Source organism: Lissotriton vulgaris, chromosome 2_1 (assembly GCF_964263255.1).
Source record: "Lissotriton vulgaris chromosome 2_1, aLisVul1.2, whole genome shotgun sequence".
In the NCBI taxonomy this organism is placed as follows: domain Eukaryota; kingdom Metazoa; phylum Chordata; class Amphibia; order Caudata; family Salamandridae; genus Lissotriton; species Lissotriton vulgaris.
The window spans coordinates 763,217,982-763,235,989 of NC_141687.1; the positions used below are offsets into that span (position 1 = coordinate 763,217,982).

The 18,008-nt window shown below is 45.3% G+C and overlaps 1 protein-coding gene across 1 annotated transcript in view; it reads left to right on the plus strand.

Moving 5' to 3' along the window:
* The window catches only part of BBS5 (Bardet-Biedl syndrome 5), a 198,582-nt gene that overhangs the window by 131,981 nt on the left and 48,593 nt on the right, over positions 1–18,008 (plus strand). Inside the window, exon 8 of the mRNA XM_086956075.1 lies at positions 6,857–6,919. Within this exon, the coding sequence (XP_086812201.1) occupies positions 6,857–6,919 (63 nt within the window). The remainder of the gene's footprint in view (positions 1–6,856; positions 6,920–18,008) is intronic.

The window sequence follows — 18,008 nt, forward strand, 5'->3', positions numbered from 1 at the left end:
CTCTCCACACCACTGGATTCAAGCAAGCCGGGCTGAAGACGGCTGGAATGCCAGAAACCGGTCCTCGGAAGCTTGTTTCCGGTCCAGGGAAGGCATAGCTTGGCAGTTCGGGCTGGACTGTTCCCATGAGGCACAGGGTCAGACTCATTTGCATATGGTCATGTCTGAACTGGGGTGGTGTGGAGTGCAAAAAAACGATGGATTTAGGCCCAGATCTCTGTACTGAGGTGAATGTATGACATTGTTCTGCATTCTGTCCATCAACTGTGTTTTTTGCTGAATTATCAGACAGCATTTTTCTATGGTAAATTAGCTGCCGGAAGTGAGATCAGGTGGGTTCCCCCTACTTTCCAGCACTGGTTGCCATCTCCAAAGAAATTGATAGTTCATGTAGCCTGATAATTGTAGTTTTCTTGTCGGTTACTTTGAACAGTGCATTCTGCACAGACAGGAAACCTTTTGTCATGCAGCTACAAGGTTCAATGGCCACCGCCCGTTTTCCCTTTCCTTGGAATTGTGTGAGCATGAGTATTGTCACCCTGATGCCTGCAAAGGCCTATCCAATAAGGCACACATAATGACATTGTAAACAGCTGTACTTTCAACACAGACCAAAAATAATTCTATTTCCATTTCAAGCGTTGACTCATTCCTTCTCTCTCTCTTAATTTTCTTGCTTTTCTGTTATTTCTCTCAATCCTTGTCGTTCCTCTTCCTTTACTCTGTTTTCATTGCCCCATCCCTTTCACTTCTCTTTATTTCCTTCCTCCCCTTTCTCTTTTCTCGTTTTCAGTTTTGTTCTTGCTTTCATCACTTCTCATCCCTATAATTCCCACTCCAGTGCTTCTTATCCTTATCATTCTCTTTCAAATCCTCTTTCCTCCTTACTCGCTCTGTTCTCTTCTTCATAGTTTTTTCTCTCTTTTTCACTCCAATTGTCTGCCTCAGTTCATTTCAGTGCAAGCTCTTCCTTTCATGCTTTTCCCTCCTGCTTTCAGTTTGTCCTTCCTGCCTCTCTCGCACATTCACTTCCCGCACTTCTCCTTTGTCTTCCCATCTCTTCTTTCTTTGTCTCTCGTTTATATTCCATCTCCCCACCTCTCCTCCTCTTCCTTCCTCTTTGCCTCCCTCCCCCACTTCAGCTCTCAAGCTCACACCGCCCCCCTCTATTTGTGCTCAGGGAAACTTTTACTCATTCTCCTCGCATCTCTATTCTCCTGTCCCACCGCTCTATACATCTTGTACTCTTTCTCCCTTCTTCTCCCATCTCTTCTGCTCCTCTCTTCCCCCATCTCATCATCGTTTTGCCCCCCCTCAAGGCCTCTCCCTTCCCTCCCCTCTTTAGCCTTGGCCTCCTTTCGCACACCTAATTCTTCTATCTCATCTCTCCTTTGCCATCCATATCTCACCCCTCACCAACTCACACTCACACCTTCCATTTCTTTTCAACCTTCCCCTTTCTAGCTCCTTCACTCTTCCTTCACATCTCACACTTCTCTCCCCTTCTTGTCTTTTCACCTTTCCCCTCCTCCAATCTCTCTTCCCCTCGCCTCTACATCATCCAGCCCTCCCCCGTTCGTGCCCCTTCACTCTTTCTCCCGCTCCCTCTCTTCCTCTTCCACTCCTCATCTTCACGTCTCATTCACAGCTCCTCCTCTCCACGCCGCTCATCTTTCTATCTCTCGCAGTTTATTCTTCAGTTAAATGCCCGCAGCTTATTCTTCAGTTAAATGCCTGCAGCTTATTCTTCATTTAAATGCCTGCAGCTTATTCTTCATTTAAAGGCCTGCAGTTTATTCTTTATTTAAAATCCTGAAGTTGTTGCTGGTCACATCGGCCCACCCTCCCCCCACACCTCCTTCGCCTGCTCCCCCAGGATGCTCAGATTCACCATGGGTGGGAGGGGGGCGGGGGTTACTTCTAGAAGTGAAGCCCCCCCTGCTCCCCACGAGGGCGATTTGCAGGAATACACACGTGGGGCAGTCATCCAGCAGGTCCAGCGAGATCTGCTCAAAAGAGACCTCCCCCATCTCCTGAAACATTACACATTGTTGAAACGTTTATCTGCTGATGCATGTAAAGGCCTAACAAATTGGCAACACATATTGACATTGCATACCGCTGCCTTGTTAGTACAGACACCTAAAGGGGCCTCCTTCCAAGAGAAGACCAACCGTCCAAATCTCGCGGGCAGTTTTGTAAAAATCTCTGCATTTTTACAAAACTGCCGATTTCGCGATTTTTTGGCAAATCGCGAAATCCTGGAGGGTCTGCTTTACTCGCATTACAGTGTCCTCTGTCTGCCCCTAAAAGTTTAAACTCAGGCGTTAGATAAATAAACAAAATGATCACAGATGTGTGGACGGAAAGCTCTTTTTTGTGGAAGCATACAACTTCTGCTCAATCAAAACGTGTAATCCTGGCTCCCAACATGTGGGCGGAGCCAAAGCCCTTCTGGTGATTCTGACACAATTGTCTGGAGACAGCTGTGCTTTTAAGTCATACCATAAAACACCACCCAACTAACTGAGGTACAGTGATGCAACCTTAAAATGTTGAAGGAAATGTTGCTGTTATGGCATCTCTATGGAGCCCTGGGCTGCCTCACTTCATTGCTCGTCTTTTGAAGGCAAGATAAACTTCTGTATTTTTATTTTGCTAGCCCCTTGATCACCTCAATAAATTGGGAGGTAGGCTTAAGCAAGAATCTTTAATTTTACAGAGAAAACTGTGTGTGGTGTCTAAAAATGCTGCTGTAGATACTAGGGATTAGCAAATAGCGATTACGTACTGGTTTCTGACATATAAAAGGCGATTCCTGTATCAATTAATCTTTTTCAAACACCTTCCTAAAATTCAGGTGTTTTACATTCTGTGACTTTGCAAGCAGGTATTCATCCATCTATGACTCTTTATTTTCCTTATACTGTTTAGGGCTGCTTCTGGCCATTTTGCATAACTGGGGGAAGAACATGCAAACCAGTGTGTGAAATGGCACTACAGAAGTGCAGGCTCTCATTGTCCCAGAGTACCTTTTGATTTCAGGGAAGTGCCAATACTTCCCCTTTTAAGCACTGCACCTCAGCTGAGAAGTGCTGGTCCTGTCTCATTCAAATTGAAGAAGTACAGGTACTCAGTACCAGATAGTACCTGCCTATTTAAAGCACAGCCATAAACTTTTTTCACTGTCTGTCATCCTTGGGCTGCCTCTTTATTTTTATTGCACATGGATAGGCTTAGCTGCTGACTCCATACACCGGGGCACGTCACACGCGGACATAAGGTTTCGAGTTGTGTGCTTTTATTTACCAAGTTAGTCTGAAAGTCGTGGTCTTGGTTCAGTTGTTTTGAACCTAGTGTACAAACTAACACAGATGAAACAGTGATTTGTAAACGAGAAACTTAAGACTGAAAAAGTTGTGTCCCGGTGGTATGAGGGTCAACTGATAAACTACAGCTGGGCCACAGATTCAGTTTTTGTGTTGGTGCGGCTCGGATAATTGGGCAGGAGCTCTGGGTAAAAAACTATTGAAGCGAAGAGGTGGCTCCACTGGCAGATTCCTGAAGTGGTATCATTTGGCTGGTTCCTTTTGCTTGGGTTTCTTGTCATTTTTTGTAACTCGTACTTTGAACTTCTTGCAGAAGTACATTAATTTATTAATGAATGTATTTATTTATTAAGGAGTTTTATATAGTGCTGGCCAGACCCGATGGTATCGGAGCGCTTTACAACAGATTTAAAGCAGGAATCACACAAAAAGGCAGAGGTTATACATATTGGTTCTGAAGACCCAGCGTGCTGTGCAACATTGAGGTAGGGAAGTCCTGATCTAACCTTGATGAGTGAGTGCACAATGTCTTGGGCTGAACCTCATTCAGGGAGGAGGGAACGAGGAAGGGGTCGGGGAGTGGGGAAGATGTAGGTTTTAGTGAAACATTGTCAGGGGGGCTGCAGAGTGCAGGCTTGTGCGTTTTGGCGGCGGTCCTTGGTACGGGAAGGCACGTTGAGGAAGAGGTCTTTTAGGAGTCTTTTGAATTTTATAAAGGAAAAGATAGTCCTGATATCAGCTCGGATGGAGTTCCAGATTTTGGGCGCATTTCCAACAAAGGATCGTACAGTGGTTTTTTGTTTGCGTGTTTTCATAGGGATGAGTAGTAGGGTGTTGGAGCTCCTGAGATTTCTTGTCTGACTGGCTTTCTTGAGTTTGGAGGCCAGGTATTCAGGTTTCCCTGTGTGCAAGGCTTTGTGCGTGAGGCAGGCAGTTCTAAAGCTGGCACTCATTTAGACTGGAAGACATTTTAGTTCTCTGAGTGCGGGTGATATGTGATCGTATTTCTTAACTCCGGTGACCATTCTGGCAGGTGCAATGAGAGTTGTTTTGAGGGGAGCTAGGTGGGATTTTGCTGATCCGGTGAGGACTGCATTCCCATAGTTGAGTCTAGATAGCACCCGTGATTGGGTGACTTGTTTGAGGTGCTTGGGCGGGATGAAGGGTTTTATTTTGTTGAGTAGCTTTAGATTGAGGAAGGCACTCTTTGCAAAGATCTTAATGTGTTTGGCCATGTTGAGTTTGGGGTCTAGGGTGGTTCCTAATGGTTTTACAGAGTTAGCCAGGGTGAGATTACCATTGAGAGCATCAATTGTTTTTATCCATTCTACGATTTGAGGGTTTTCTTCTTTGTTGGAGATGATGAGGATTTCAGTTTTGTCTTGGTTGAGTTTAAGGTGGTTTATTGATAGCCAGTGTTGGAGTTTTCTAAGAGTGTTGTTGAGTCTCTGAATGTCAATGGAGGAGGTTTCCAGGTAGATCTAGGTGTCATCTTCATATAGGTGGAAGGGGATGTTGGCTTTTTGCAGTAGGGTGGTGAGGGGTTCCATGTATATGTTGAACAGTTGAGGGGAGAGCACTGATCCTTGGGGGACACCTCTTCTGACGGAGTGTAGGTCGGACGTAAAGGTTTTGATTTTTATCCTTTGGGAGCAGTTGTGTAAGAAAGAGGAGAACCAGTGTAGGATACCTTATCAGCACCTACTCTATCTTGGAGAGCCTTGATGAGTAGATTGTGATCAACAGTGTCAAAGACTGCAGATAGGTCCATGAGGATGAATAGGCAGCATTGGTCAGTATCTAGAGACTTGTGGATGTCATCCATGATGTTAGGTATCCCAGTCTCGGTACTACAGCCTTTTCTGAAGCCCGATTGGTGGGGATCTAGCAGGTTGATGCTGTCCATGTGCTGAGTCAGTAGTAGAACGCACTTTGAGGATTTTTGGATAGGAGGGGGAGAGTGTAAACAGGTCTGAAGTTATGCAGATCGTTGGTGTCGAGGCCTGGCTTTTTCAGTAGTGGCATGACTTGGCCAACTTTGAGGCAGTCTGGTATGATGCCAGTTTTCAAAGAGCTGATGATCTCACACCAGAATGGGGCAAGGGAGAGTTGCAGCTTTTTGGTCAATTGGGTGGGTACAGGATCAAGAACGTGAGATGTGGGTTTGTAGGAGGAGATCAGTTTAAGAATCTAAGCTTCAGGTATGGGGTTGAAGGATTTCCAGGCTTTCGTGGGGAGCTTGCGTGTGCTGGTTTTGATCTCAGGGGTTGGCTTTTGCAGGAGGGATTGAGGTTGATGTCTAGTGAGAGCTCAATCTTCTTGATTTTGTCGTTGAAATTGGCGAAGTTGTCACACAGGTCTTTAGAGGCCTGGACTGGAGTTGCAGAGGGCTTGGAAGTTTGTTGCCTGATGATGTTAAAGAGTTCTTTGGGCCTGTTTTTCGCGTTTGCCAGAGCAGTGCAGAAAAAGGTGTTTTATTTCGTTGTTGATCTGTTTTTTGTATTTCCTTCGGGCTGCTTTGAGTTGCTTGCGAAGGCTTGTAAAAGAGTTGTTCCTCCATAGTCGTTATGTAGCTCTAAGTTGTCTCCTTTGAGCGTTGATGTCCGTGTTGAACCGCTAGGCTCCAAAACCCTTAACATCTACATCATAGGTGAGGGCCTACGACGCTCCAAAATGGCCGACTCGAGCTTATGATCTCTGGTTATTTACCAAATGGTTCCATACGTTTGTGAAATATGTGACAGCAAAAAGTGTTATAAACCTGCATCTTACATTCCACTCTGTTGGCATGAGGGTCACTTACCTTTTCACTAATTATGACGAAAGGACTTACAGTGAGTTTTGTGACTATCAATCAGCTTTGCTGTTCGAAAACTAAGTTAATTCTTTACGATGCAGTTTAGCAAAAAAAAACAGCCACATTGTGCTGTGAATGTGCGGGTCTAAACTTACGAATGCACATTTTTTACAGTGATGTGTCTGTTATGTGACAAAGCACTTGAAATGCACTACCTGACACCAGAATGTTGTGATTGCTGGTCCCCAGCCAGTTTGTTTGACTTTCACTTTAACTTTTTAGTTCCCCTGAAATACTTTCCCCCTTGCCGGTCTGCCTGTCCTGATCTCCATTCCACCCCTTTTTACTTTTCCCCCTCTACCTTCTTTACCCCATAGGTCGTGTGTATATGCTATGCTATGCTCAATTAACTCATGTTACTGTGTAACACTGTCTTTTTCCTGTGTTATTCTATGCTCCTGTAACTAATGTAATTTTGTAACTCGCTAATCCTCATGTAGAGCACTCTGATACCTCCGGGTCTAGCCAGCGCTACATAAAACTCCGCAAATAAATAAATACCCTATTGCCAACTCTGTTTTCAGTTGTTCATCACGTACAGTGTGCAAATAGTGTTGATTGGACGAAATGTTTTATTTATAAAGAACATACTGGTTAAGTGTACAAAGTTAGAAAACATCCCATGTGGTATTTAAATGTTTAACACAGCTCTGTTTCTTTTCTTCACTAGCGTTCGATAAAGATTAGAGATTCAAAGTTTGGTTTGGCGTTAGTTATAGAAAGCTCGCAGCAGGTAAGTTAAAGTAATTGTTTTGTGTTTTTTTTAATTCGATAAACATATGGTAAAATAAAAAGGGATTGGTTAAAAATAATCTTTCTAAACACATGGAAATATTCAGCATTGTACTCAGTAATCCATCAATGACCTGAAATATAAAAACTATAATACTGTTTAAACGGTTAAGATTAGATAAGAACAGTTGAAGAAAAAAAAATAGTTTGAAAATAAAGATTCAGAAATAAAATACCAGTGAATACTAAATCAATAAAAGAGTTACTTCTTTGTAAACTCACTTAGAAGTTTTAAGAATTTTTTTTACAAAATCATTACCTTGCTGGTCTCTACGAAACCAGAGTCTAACTTCGTCGATATTTGTGTCTTCCAATCGGAAAACGGACAGCTAGCGAGCCTCTGCGAGAACTGTTTAATCAGCTAGGTGTTTGTTTCCATTCTAAAATGGAATAATTAATCGAAGGCAGACAAAAATGTTTTGTGTTGCCTCACCATTTCAGTGTCTAGAGATGGCAGACATGGTATAGAGGAGGAAGGGGACTGTGTAAATAAACCAAAGATCCTTTCCACTTTTTGCTGTAAACCACTCCAGAGCTTGTGTGCAAGAACTGACACACAGTTGTTTTTGTCAGACTCTTGAAAGTTTGAATATAAGATGCACTCACCATACCTCACAATGGTAACCGACTGAACCTAATCTAGTTGATCCAGGGACAACCTGTTCTAGATACCTTAGGACCTCCCACAAAAAACTGGAGCTTGCCACCTGTAGCGCATTTGTGGCAGGTCATTGCTACAAGAAAGTGTTGCATTACATTGTAGTCCTGGTGTTCTAATCTGATGTACAATCTCATTTGAACTAGGTGGGGGGTTTAAAAGATAGTCTTAAAGACTATGGAATGAGCCCCCTCAAGCACATGGCCAATTTAATGGGAAAAGCAGTGTGGCATAGAGTATCTTGGGGATTAGCTTAGCTGTAACCACTAACAAGAGAGAAGTGATGTTTGGAGCTTCAAGTCTGTCATAAATTTGCATAGTTATATTGGCCACGCACTAGCAATGCTCTGACGGCCGGAGCAGCAACCAACTTAAATTTTGCCGTAAATATCTCACATTGCGACCTCCACGATACGGATTCCGAAATCGGAACTAGAGCGGCACAAGATGCTATCAGGCTGACCACATATAATGCTTCTGATAATGATGAATGATCGCGCTGCTGCAAACTCATAAGCGAGAGCGAGAAAATGGCGGCGACAGGCGACTAAGATCGGGAGAAACCCGCACCTGAAACAGATAGCTGCAGCGAATTCAAGTAAGAAACCTCCCTGACCTCTTCCTCAACAAGCGCTAACCACACGGACTGTGGACGCGCTGAAAAACACACAGCCGACAACATTGACATTACATATAGCGGAGCTTACCGCTTGGCACCCAAAATGGTGGCATGAGTGGCGACTATGTGATCTGAACGGCGATATACCCTCAAGTAAGCCCCAGAACGAAGCACTCGTACACATCGCAATTGCCCACACACTGACTTGCCTGAGCTCCTTGCTAGCTACGTCCTCTAATAATCATACTCTGATAAACAGCTAACTTGCGCGGAAGTTCTAATGCCCTTACACAACCGCGGTGGGGGCGCTGAATGGTAGCACAGGAACGAAGAAACGCTGCCTATACCACACCGCATTGCCTGCTGCCTACCCTCTCGGGCTGCGAGTACACCTGCCGATCACACACAGTTACTGAACCCCAAATCTACCAGAACTGACTCTTTTTTTCACCGTAGGTGGTGCTGGGTGAGACTGAAGTGAGCTGTATGTGACATCGTCTCGAGGAGGCGGATTGTTGAAGACTGAGCCTCCAGTGTGCCATAACATTACGTACACATCAAGCGCTATACCAGACGCTGTAGCTACACTGCAGCAACATTAGAGAGTTCTGCATTCCCCCAAAATAAATACAACCAGCTACCATGAACATATCTTTCATCAAATAAGTGTCATTGATCTACATTCCCCTTGCTGTATCGGACACTTGCTCACTGATAACCAACTGCGAGTAAACAACTAAGAATGGGAAAGACTGACCAGCAGCAAACTAAATTACCATTTGTGCCCCGACGAACATCGCGATTACCAGGAGCCACAGCAGACGCAGATCCGGACACAGACCAAGGCTCAGACACCAAGATGGAAGCTGCCCTAAATTCAATCCAGCACAGTCTACAAGCCATAGATGGTAAGATAGATGCACTTACTATCAGAATGGATCACATATCCGCCCGAATAGACAAACATGGGGAGCGCTTAGAGGAAGCCGAACAGTGGATATTGTCAGTTGAAGATGAATCCCATGTAACCACCTCTAAATGTGATGACATAGCAAAACTCCTAGAGGTTATACAAGCAAAGAATGAAGGTCTCGACTCGCTCCTCAACAATCTTTGCATTACGGGTGTACCGGAGAGCACCAATACTGGCAAACTTGAGGACTATGTGGAGACAATGCTAAAGAATCTGTTTGGAGCAGAACAATTCTCCCCAGTGCTCATTGTAGAAAGAGCGCACAGATCTCTTGCACTGAAGCCACCACCGGGAGCTCCTCCGAGGCCTATACTAACCCAAATTGTGAACTACCGAGACCGGGACACAGCGTTTCGACTCGCCCGAGATAAACACCCCCTGGAATACAACGGATGTGAGATAGCTTTTTACCCAGATTTCACCCTCTCTGTCCAGCTTGCTCGCAAGGAATTTAGCTCGATGAAGAAGAAATTGCGTGACATGAGCATCCCCAATGCTATGTTGTATCCTGCCAGACTTCGTGTAACCCATGCAGGCAAAACTCGCATCCTATCGACACCCCAATCAACTCAGGAATTCATAAAGCATGTTAAGCAAAAATCTGCTTGTGATACTCGCTCCACTATACAAGCGGAATCAGATTAGCTCTACGGCATGCTGAAGTCCTATATCGACTTACTGCTGTACTGAATCCCTAAGGTTGGTGCTAGGTTTGCTCTATGACATAGGGTAAGGCAATCTGATCATTATAAACAATATAAAAGAAGAATGCAGCTTTCTAATATTCCTGACTTGAACTTTAGAAAAGATGCAGGTACTGAGAAAATTACAACCACTTACTTTGCCCCACTATATGTGAGTTAACCGTTATTTTCTGATAAACGTTTTGCACCAATAAGGTCCAATATGAAACCACTGACTAATAACTGTCCAATTTCTGCAGCTATATGTACTTCTGTCGCTCCGGCTTCCCATCTGCATGCTGATGGAATACCGAGCACCTAGCTGCCCCCTAACGGGTAAACCCCATTACAGTTATGTTACAGTTTGAATTTAAAGTTCGGGTTTGTCTTTGGCATGGTTGGGATGCTAAAGTGCGCGGGGGGAAAGTTGGGGTATATGTTAAGTTTATACAGGCAGTCAATAAAACACTCAATACACTGTATATGAATAACAGTTCCACGTTCTACTCTATGCCAAGACCATAATAACAGTTGTGAGAAGTTAGCCTGGCATATGTCCACTAGTTCCAGTGGGCACCTTGCACCAGTCTAATCGACCCTTATTGATGGTGGTTGTAAAGTCAACCTTATAGAACGCTATCCTAGTGGTAGCATAGACCAGCAGTCATCAGGCTAAGACTTCAGAGAGCGCATTAAGCAAGTTGTTTTACCAATTATAATCCCTTGAGTACCAAATGAAAGCACACCACACAAGGTATATATCAAATATATATGTATTTATTCTGAACACAACCCCTCTGCACTCTTTATGAGGTCAGAGGTAAAAGGACAATACAAGAATCTCAATTATCCATCCAGAACGCCTCCGCACGACTCATCCTGGACATCCCCCGACACAGCCACATCTCCGGCCACCTGAGAAACCTGAACTGGCTCCCCGTCATCAAGAGGATCACATTCAGACTCCTCACCCACGCACACAAGGCTCTCCACGACCTGGGCCCCAAGTACCTCAACAACTGCCTGAACTTCTACACGCCCGCCCGCCAGCTACGATCGACTAGCCATGCCCTCGCCGCCATTCTACGCATCCGCAGAACCACCGCCGGAGGAAGATCCTTCTCCTACCTGGCTGCCAAGACATGGAACTCCCTTCCCATCCACCTTCGGCAAACCCAGGACCATCTCTCCTTCAGGAGAGTACTCAAGACCTAGCTTTTCGAGCAGTAACGTACCCCTCTCCCCCCGCACCTTGAGACCCTTCCGGGTGAGTAGCGCGCTATACAAATGCTATGATTGATTGATTGAATTAGCATACAATAAGTTGCACAGTATAGGTTTTGCCCTAGGGGCCTCACAAACCATTTACTAAAATAGTGGTATAAGAAGCACATGATCGTTAGAAAGCAGGCCTGGGGCCTTTGGAATCGCTGAGGCTACTCTAAACAACCAAAGGTTAGGAAGTAGGAGGCCCACGGGAGACGCGTGCAGTGTCTAAACACAGCCGCGGGTTACCATTTATGGGAAGTTACAATTTAACAATTTAAGGATACTTCCGAATTGACTATGATGGAACCCTTTTAGACGTAGACACTAGGAGGGCCAATACCCTCGAGACTACCAGAGTACTCGTGTTACCTCACCCACGGAAGCCGGGTGCATAGGTGTCTTTTGGTGTCTGGTTTTGTCGTCGATTTCAATGGAGAGCTGCAAAGAAGTGCTGCATGCGACCAGAGGAAAAGTGTCCGGGTGGATCCAAAGGTGGATCGAAGATCTGAAGAACCTGAAAGCAGAGGAGACCGAGTCTGGGTCACTTGCCAGTGATCAGGATGGCGATGGGAAGCTGCCAGCCAATGTCGGGTGATTTCAGGAGAAAATTTGAAGTTTGTCTCCTCAGCCACGAGGTCCAGGAGGCGTTGACGATGACCAGGAGCTGGATTCGAGCTGTCCCACGAAGGATCTCGTTGACTGCGGTGTCGGTATCCGGATTGGACCCAACAAGCTTCGGCAAACGCAACCCATGCAGGATGTCTAGATTGGGTTCGGTGCAGACCAGCAAACTCTGTGGCGATTCTCCTTTGTAGGGAAGCTGGAGCAAGCCTGAAGCAACCAGGAAAGCAAGTTAGATTCAAAAGAAAGTCTTCGGGGGGCCCAATAGCCAACAGACTAGGAACCGCGAAGACGCGTCAAGCTGAAAGGCAAAAGCGGGGCCCTCGTGGAGTGGGGGCCTCTGAGCTTTGGTGCAAATGGTGCTCAGGTCTGGGGCTTCAAGCACCCCAATGCACAAATTCGAGATACCTCGTGAAGTGAGTGCAGCTTGCAAAATGCAGGATGTCCAGGAGTTCCGGTCCCAGATCTCTCGTGTCCGTCACGGGTCTCAGCTTTGCTGTGAGCTAAGGTCGGGGTCAGAGATGTCTGGAAGTCCGTGTCTTGTGTCACAGATTCTTCCCTCTTCCAGTCGAAATGGAATGTCAAAGGTCCAGGATATAACAACCACATGGTAGCGAAACTTTACAGAACCATACCCTGACCTATTTGTATATTACCTATGTGCCTAGGCGCAATATGCCTACTATTGGTATCACCCGATCTGAAACATGCCACATTTGGCGGTAGAGGACGGCAATGCAAACCCCATTATATTAACAAGTATTTTTACACATACACGATCACACCTGACCAAGCAAGAGATTAACACAATACGTACCACTGCAGACGCCTGGCTACAAATCGGTCACTTAGCAAACAAGATTCCACTCTATGCACCGAACATGCGATTAGCGCAACATCCCTCCTTATCAGTTACTCAGGACAAAGGGAGCATGGAGCTACTAGAACAAGTGGGCATCAACCTGATTTGTGATCTTTATATCAATGGGATATTCATCACACCAGGCAACCTCCCCTATGTCAATAACCAGACCATGTTATTCAAATTCACCTATCATAGACTCAGAGAAGCCATAAAGAAATTATATCCCTCCTATCAAAATGAACCCCCCAAACTAGACACGCTGCAACTACTCATTACCACCCCAAATAACAACCACATGGTAGCGAAACTTTACAGAACCATACAATCTGAAATAGGTGCCAGCACTGTAAAGGCACATGAAAAATGGAACCTAGTGCTGGACACACCTATTAACGAGGCAGACTGGCAATCTTGCTGTGCACTCACTACCCGACTTACTCCCAACAGGAATTTACAAATTATACATTACAGGTACCTATATCAAGTTTACCACACACCACTGAAATTGTACAAATAAGTTGTTCGTCAAAAAGCGAACTGTAAAAAATGTAGATGTGATCAAGCGGATTTTATTCATTTAGCATGGGAATGTGGGCGGGTGCAGATTTATTGGATTCCAGTGGTAACTATGTTGGGAAAAATGTTAAACTGTACAATACCCTGCACACCGCAATTATGTCAGCTATGCCATGTGATACCGTTAAAATCTACAAAGAAAAAGTTAGCTGCCATAGCATTATTACTGGCGAAACGGAGAGTAGCGATGCACTGGGACAGTAAAAAATCATCCACAGTGAGGCAATGGATAATGGACTCAATCTACTGTAAAGACAATTTTCTATTATATTCAGAAGAGCTACCGACTGCCTCTAAGCCCCCTAATTTATGAAAACCTCTTACCACCTATTTGAATGATCACGCTGATTTATTAACAAATGTTGTATGAACTGTGCCTTTTGATTGCCCTCAGACTCTGCATCTGTGATCGTCATTATATTATGCACTGTGTTGACATATGTAATGTGTATTATGCAATATCAAATATGCCGGAACTGTTTATTCTTCTTGTACTGTAATAATTAACAACATTAAAAAAAAAAAAATTCCAGGATTACCAACTTCATTAATTTAGATCAAAGCAGCGTTAGATAATTTTTTTTAGATAATGACCCACAAGGTGACTTTGACACGTACAGCATGAATATTCTCACCCATGCAGTTTAGTAAAGATGTTACGCATGCCTGTGTCATCATAACGTATGAACGTTGTTGTGAATTGGATGTATCGGATACATATTTTTATTATTTTCCTTATTGGTACAGTCACAAACTTTTCAGACATTGAATTAAAAAATATGCATTAAGATGTTTACATTAATAAATTTAATATAATCACAAAAGACACTAAATTGAATTAATACATTAAACAATAGTATCTTCAGGACTGAAGATTATGAATCTGCAAGATGGCTACACTCTTGAGGAGCTCCGCCAACAGTAATCTATTCTCAATTTGGCTCTCGAACCCTTTCTAGGAAAAGGACTGTCCCCAACATCAGTGTGATTGCCTGTGCAGGTATGAGTGGCTCCCGAGGTTGACTGGATGCAGCGGAACTGAGGTGCTGGATGCAGGCTTCGTGGCTGGGGAGGAGAGAGTAGTCTGCGCGTCCAGGGCCCTACCTGGGCCTGTTGTCAGGATTCTGATTGGTGCAGGTGCCAGGACGCCCCTGGTGACTTAGCACTATCATTTGCTGACAAGAGGGCCAGAGATTGGGATTGAGCAACCACAAACCTGGTCTTGCTGCCGGGACGTCCCAGAGGGGGCCTAGGGAACCTGCTGTGCACTGGTGGAACTTTTCCCCTTTGCTGCCAGATATCTAAGGAGACCACTGCATGGGCCTAAGCATGAGATGAGTTTTCAGCACTGCGGTCTTAGGAGGTGGCAGTATTAAGCAGGGGGTGCAGTGTATACCGCCCAGCCCTTCTCCCCACCACCACCATACTGACAGTATGTTGAAAAATATACTTTGTGCGCCCCCCCCCCTGCAGACAACAAAAAGCGAGGGCTCCCTTCTCCTTTGGTAACAACCTGGACATAAAAGCACCACTGAGGGGCCTGGATCTTCTAGGCCCTTGAAGATTGTGCATGCATGCCTTTTGACTGGCTGTGTGGAGGCCTGACATGCTTGGTGCCCCCATCAGCTCTGCTCACAAACTAACATTTTACAGAATCAGCAGTGGAGGGGGGCCGAGGCAAGAGCTGGGCTGACATGCCCCTGCCAATCTCTCAAGTGATGCCTGCGAGATGATCCTGATTCACCCATTGTGGGACTGCCCCACCCTTCAGCCATACTGGCAGAGAATGGAACAAAGCCTGGCACTGTTTACAGGGTTAATTCTGACTCCGGAGGAAAATCTCTGTATCCTAAAGGTATAAGGGGATCAACGGTGTACCAGATATAGGCGTCTGATATGTAATTCAGGACTGGTGGTAGCCCGTCGCAACATTGCACAACTGTGGGGTTCTCCAAAACTGCCACACTTGGAATGATGAACTATACATATAGCCTGGTGTGGAGAACTGAGCAATTTGTATATGAAGAAAGGTGATATCCGCACAAATTACAAAAGGTCAGGGGCCCATGGCAAAGTCACATGGCTAACTATAACGGTATTGGTGTACCAAAGCCCCAGGAGTATACATTCTATATAAGCCTTTGAGGAACAATAGTTGGTATTCATTGAACTAGAGCACTTTTATGGTTGATTACAGAAGCCAATGTATTACTGTGAATGATGTACCATCCTCGTTCTGGGATATACCAAACACTTTGCAGGATGTAAGGCTTACTGCCTTTTTTGTTATAGCAGTAAAAAGATTTAGTTTAAAAGACTGCTCAATTGGTCTTCGATTCCTGTGCTGGCATGTATCATGCATGTATCAGTCCCAAACAGATCCTATCCAGACTGGTATAACTTTGTTCCTGGACACGGTAGGGCTGGCAATGGCTGGATGAGGCACATCTTTTCACCCAAAAAGTATGCTGGTGAAAAAAGCACTGAATTAATTTGAAGTGTCAAAGTCCTATAGAGAGCATCATAAGCAAATGGACGGAAAAGCCACACACAACATATTGTGGCTTGCTTTATCATAGACAATTCTGTCCCACCTTTGTTGGTTAATACCACCAGGTGGTCTCAACCTCAAGGAGATGGAGATCTTAAATCATTTTTTATTGGTGACTGAGGCTTTTTTGCCCCTTTTTAGGTCTTGCCTGCGTTAGCAAGCGCTAGCTCATATGCTCACTCTTGCATGACATTTGTGTTGAGTAATGGGCTTGGAACCCGCCCATTGCTTACCATTCTTTGGAATCATTGTCACTCTTCTTTGCTGGCTTCTATTCGGGCAGTGCTTTCTATGCGTCACTCTCTTTTTCTTCTGTGGCGCAAGGACCAAGCACAGATTATTGTAGTTTATTAGTTTCCCTCCGCTGTCCATCCACTGCTCATGCTGTGATTCAGGTACTATTTCTTTTACCCCTACCTAAGTCCATTTTGATTTTAACCCTCCCTCCCACCCTAAGTCCATTTTGATTTTAACCCTCCCTCCCACCCTAAGTCCATTTTGATTTTAACCCTCCCTCCCACCCTAAGTCCATTTTGATTTTAGAAAAAGTCCTTTTTGATTTTAATCCTCCCTCCCACCCTAAGTCCATTTTGATTTTAGCCCTCAATCCCACACCTATAGCTGTTTTCATTTTAGTTAAGTCCGTTTTGATTTTAACCCTCCCTCCCACCCTAAGTCTGTTTTGATTTTAACCCTCCCTCCCACCCTAAGTCTGTTTTGATTTTAACCCTCCCTCCCACCCTAAGTCTGTTTTGATTTTATCCCTCCCTCCCACCCTAAGTCTGTTTTGATTTTATCCCTCCCTCCCACCCTAAGTCTGTTTTGATTTTAGACCTCCCTCCCACCCTAAGTCTAGTTTAATTTTAGCCCATCCCTACCACCCTAAGTCAGTTTGGATTGTAGCCCATCCCTCCCACCCTAAGTCTGTTTGGATTTTAGCCATCCCTCTCAGCCTAAATCCGTTTGAATTTAAAAAGTCAGTTTGGGTTTAAGCCCTCCCTCCCTCCCACACAAAGTCAGTTTGGATGTTACCCCTCCCTCCTACCCTAAGTTGTTTGGATTTCACCCTCCCTCCCACCTTCAGTCCATTTTGATTTAACCCACCCTAAGTCCATTTTGATTTTACCCCTCCCACCCTAGGTCCCACCCTAGGTCCGTTTTGATTTTACGCCTCCCTCCAGCCCTAGGTCCATTTTGATTTTACCCCTCCCTCCTACCCTAGGTTTGTTTTGATTTTACCCCTCCCTCCCACTCTAGGTCTGTTTTGGTTTTACCCCTCCCTCCTAGGTCCGTTTTGATTTTACCCCTCCCTCCCACCCTAGGTCCGTTTTGATTTTACCCCTCCCTCCCACCCTAGGTCCGTTTTGATTTGACCCCTCCCTACCCCCTAGGTCTGTTTTGATTTAACCCCTCCCTCCCGCCCTAGGTCCGATTGGATTTTACCCCTCCCTCCCGGCCTAGCTCCGTTTTGATTTTACCCCTCCCTCTCACCCTCCGCTTGTTTGCATTTTAACCCTATCCGTTTGCATTTAACCCCTCCCACCCTCCGTCCGTTTGCATTTTACCCCTCCTGCCCACCCTCCGTCCGTTTGTATTTTACCCCTCCCTCCCACTCGCCATCCTTTTGCTTATTACCCCTCCCACCCTCTGTCCACATTTTAACCCTCCTTCCCACCTTCCGTCTGTTTGCATTTTAACCCTCCCTCCCACCCTCCATCCGTTAGTATTTTAACCCTCCCTCCCACCCTCCATCCGTTTGTATTTTAACCCTCCCTCCCACCCTCCATCCGTTTGTATTTTAACCCTCTCTCCCACCCACTGTCTGTTTGTATTTTAACCTTCCGTCCGTTTGTATTTGAACCCTCCCTCCCACCCTCCGTCCGTTTGTATTTGAACCCTCCCTCCCACCCTCCGTCCGTTTGTATTTGAACCCTCCCTCCGTCCGTTTGTATTTTAAATCCGCCCTCCCACCCTCCGTCCGTTTGTATTTTAACCCTCCGTCCGTTTGTATTTTAACCCTCCCTCCCACCCTCCGTCCGTTTGTATTTTAACCCTCCCTCCCACCCTCCGTCCGTTTGTATTTTAACCCTCCCTCCCACCCTCCGTCCATTTGTATTTTAACCCTCCCTCCCACCCTCCGTCCGTTTGTATTTTAACCCTCCCTCCCACCCTCCGTCCGTTTGTATTTTAACCCTCCCTCCCACCCTCTGTCCGT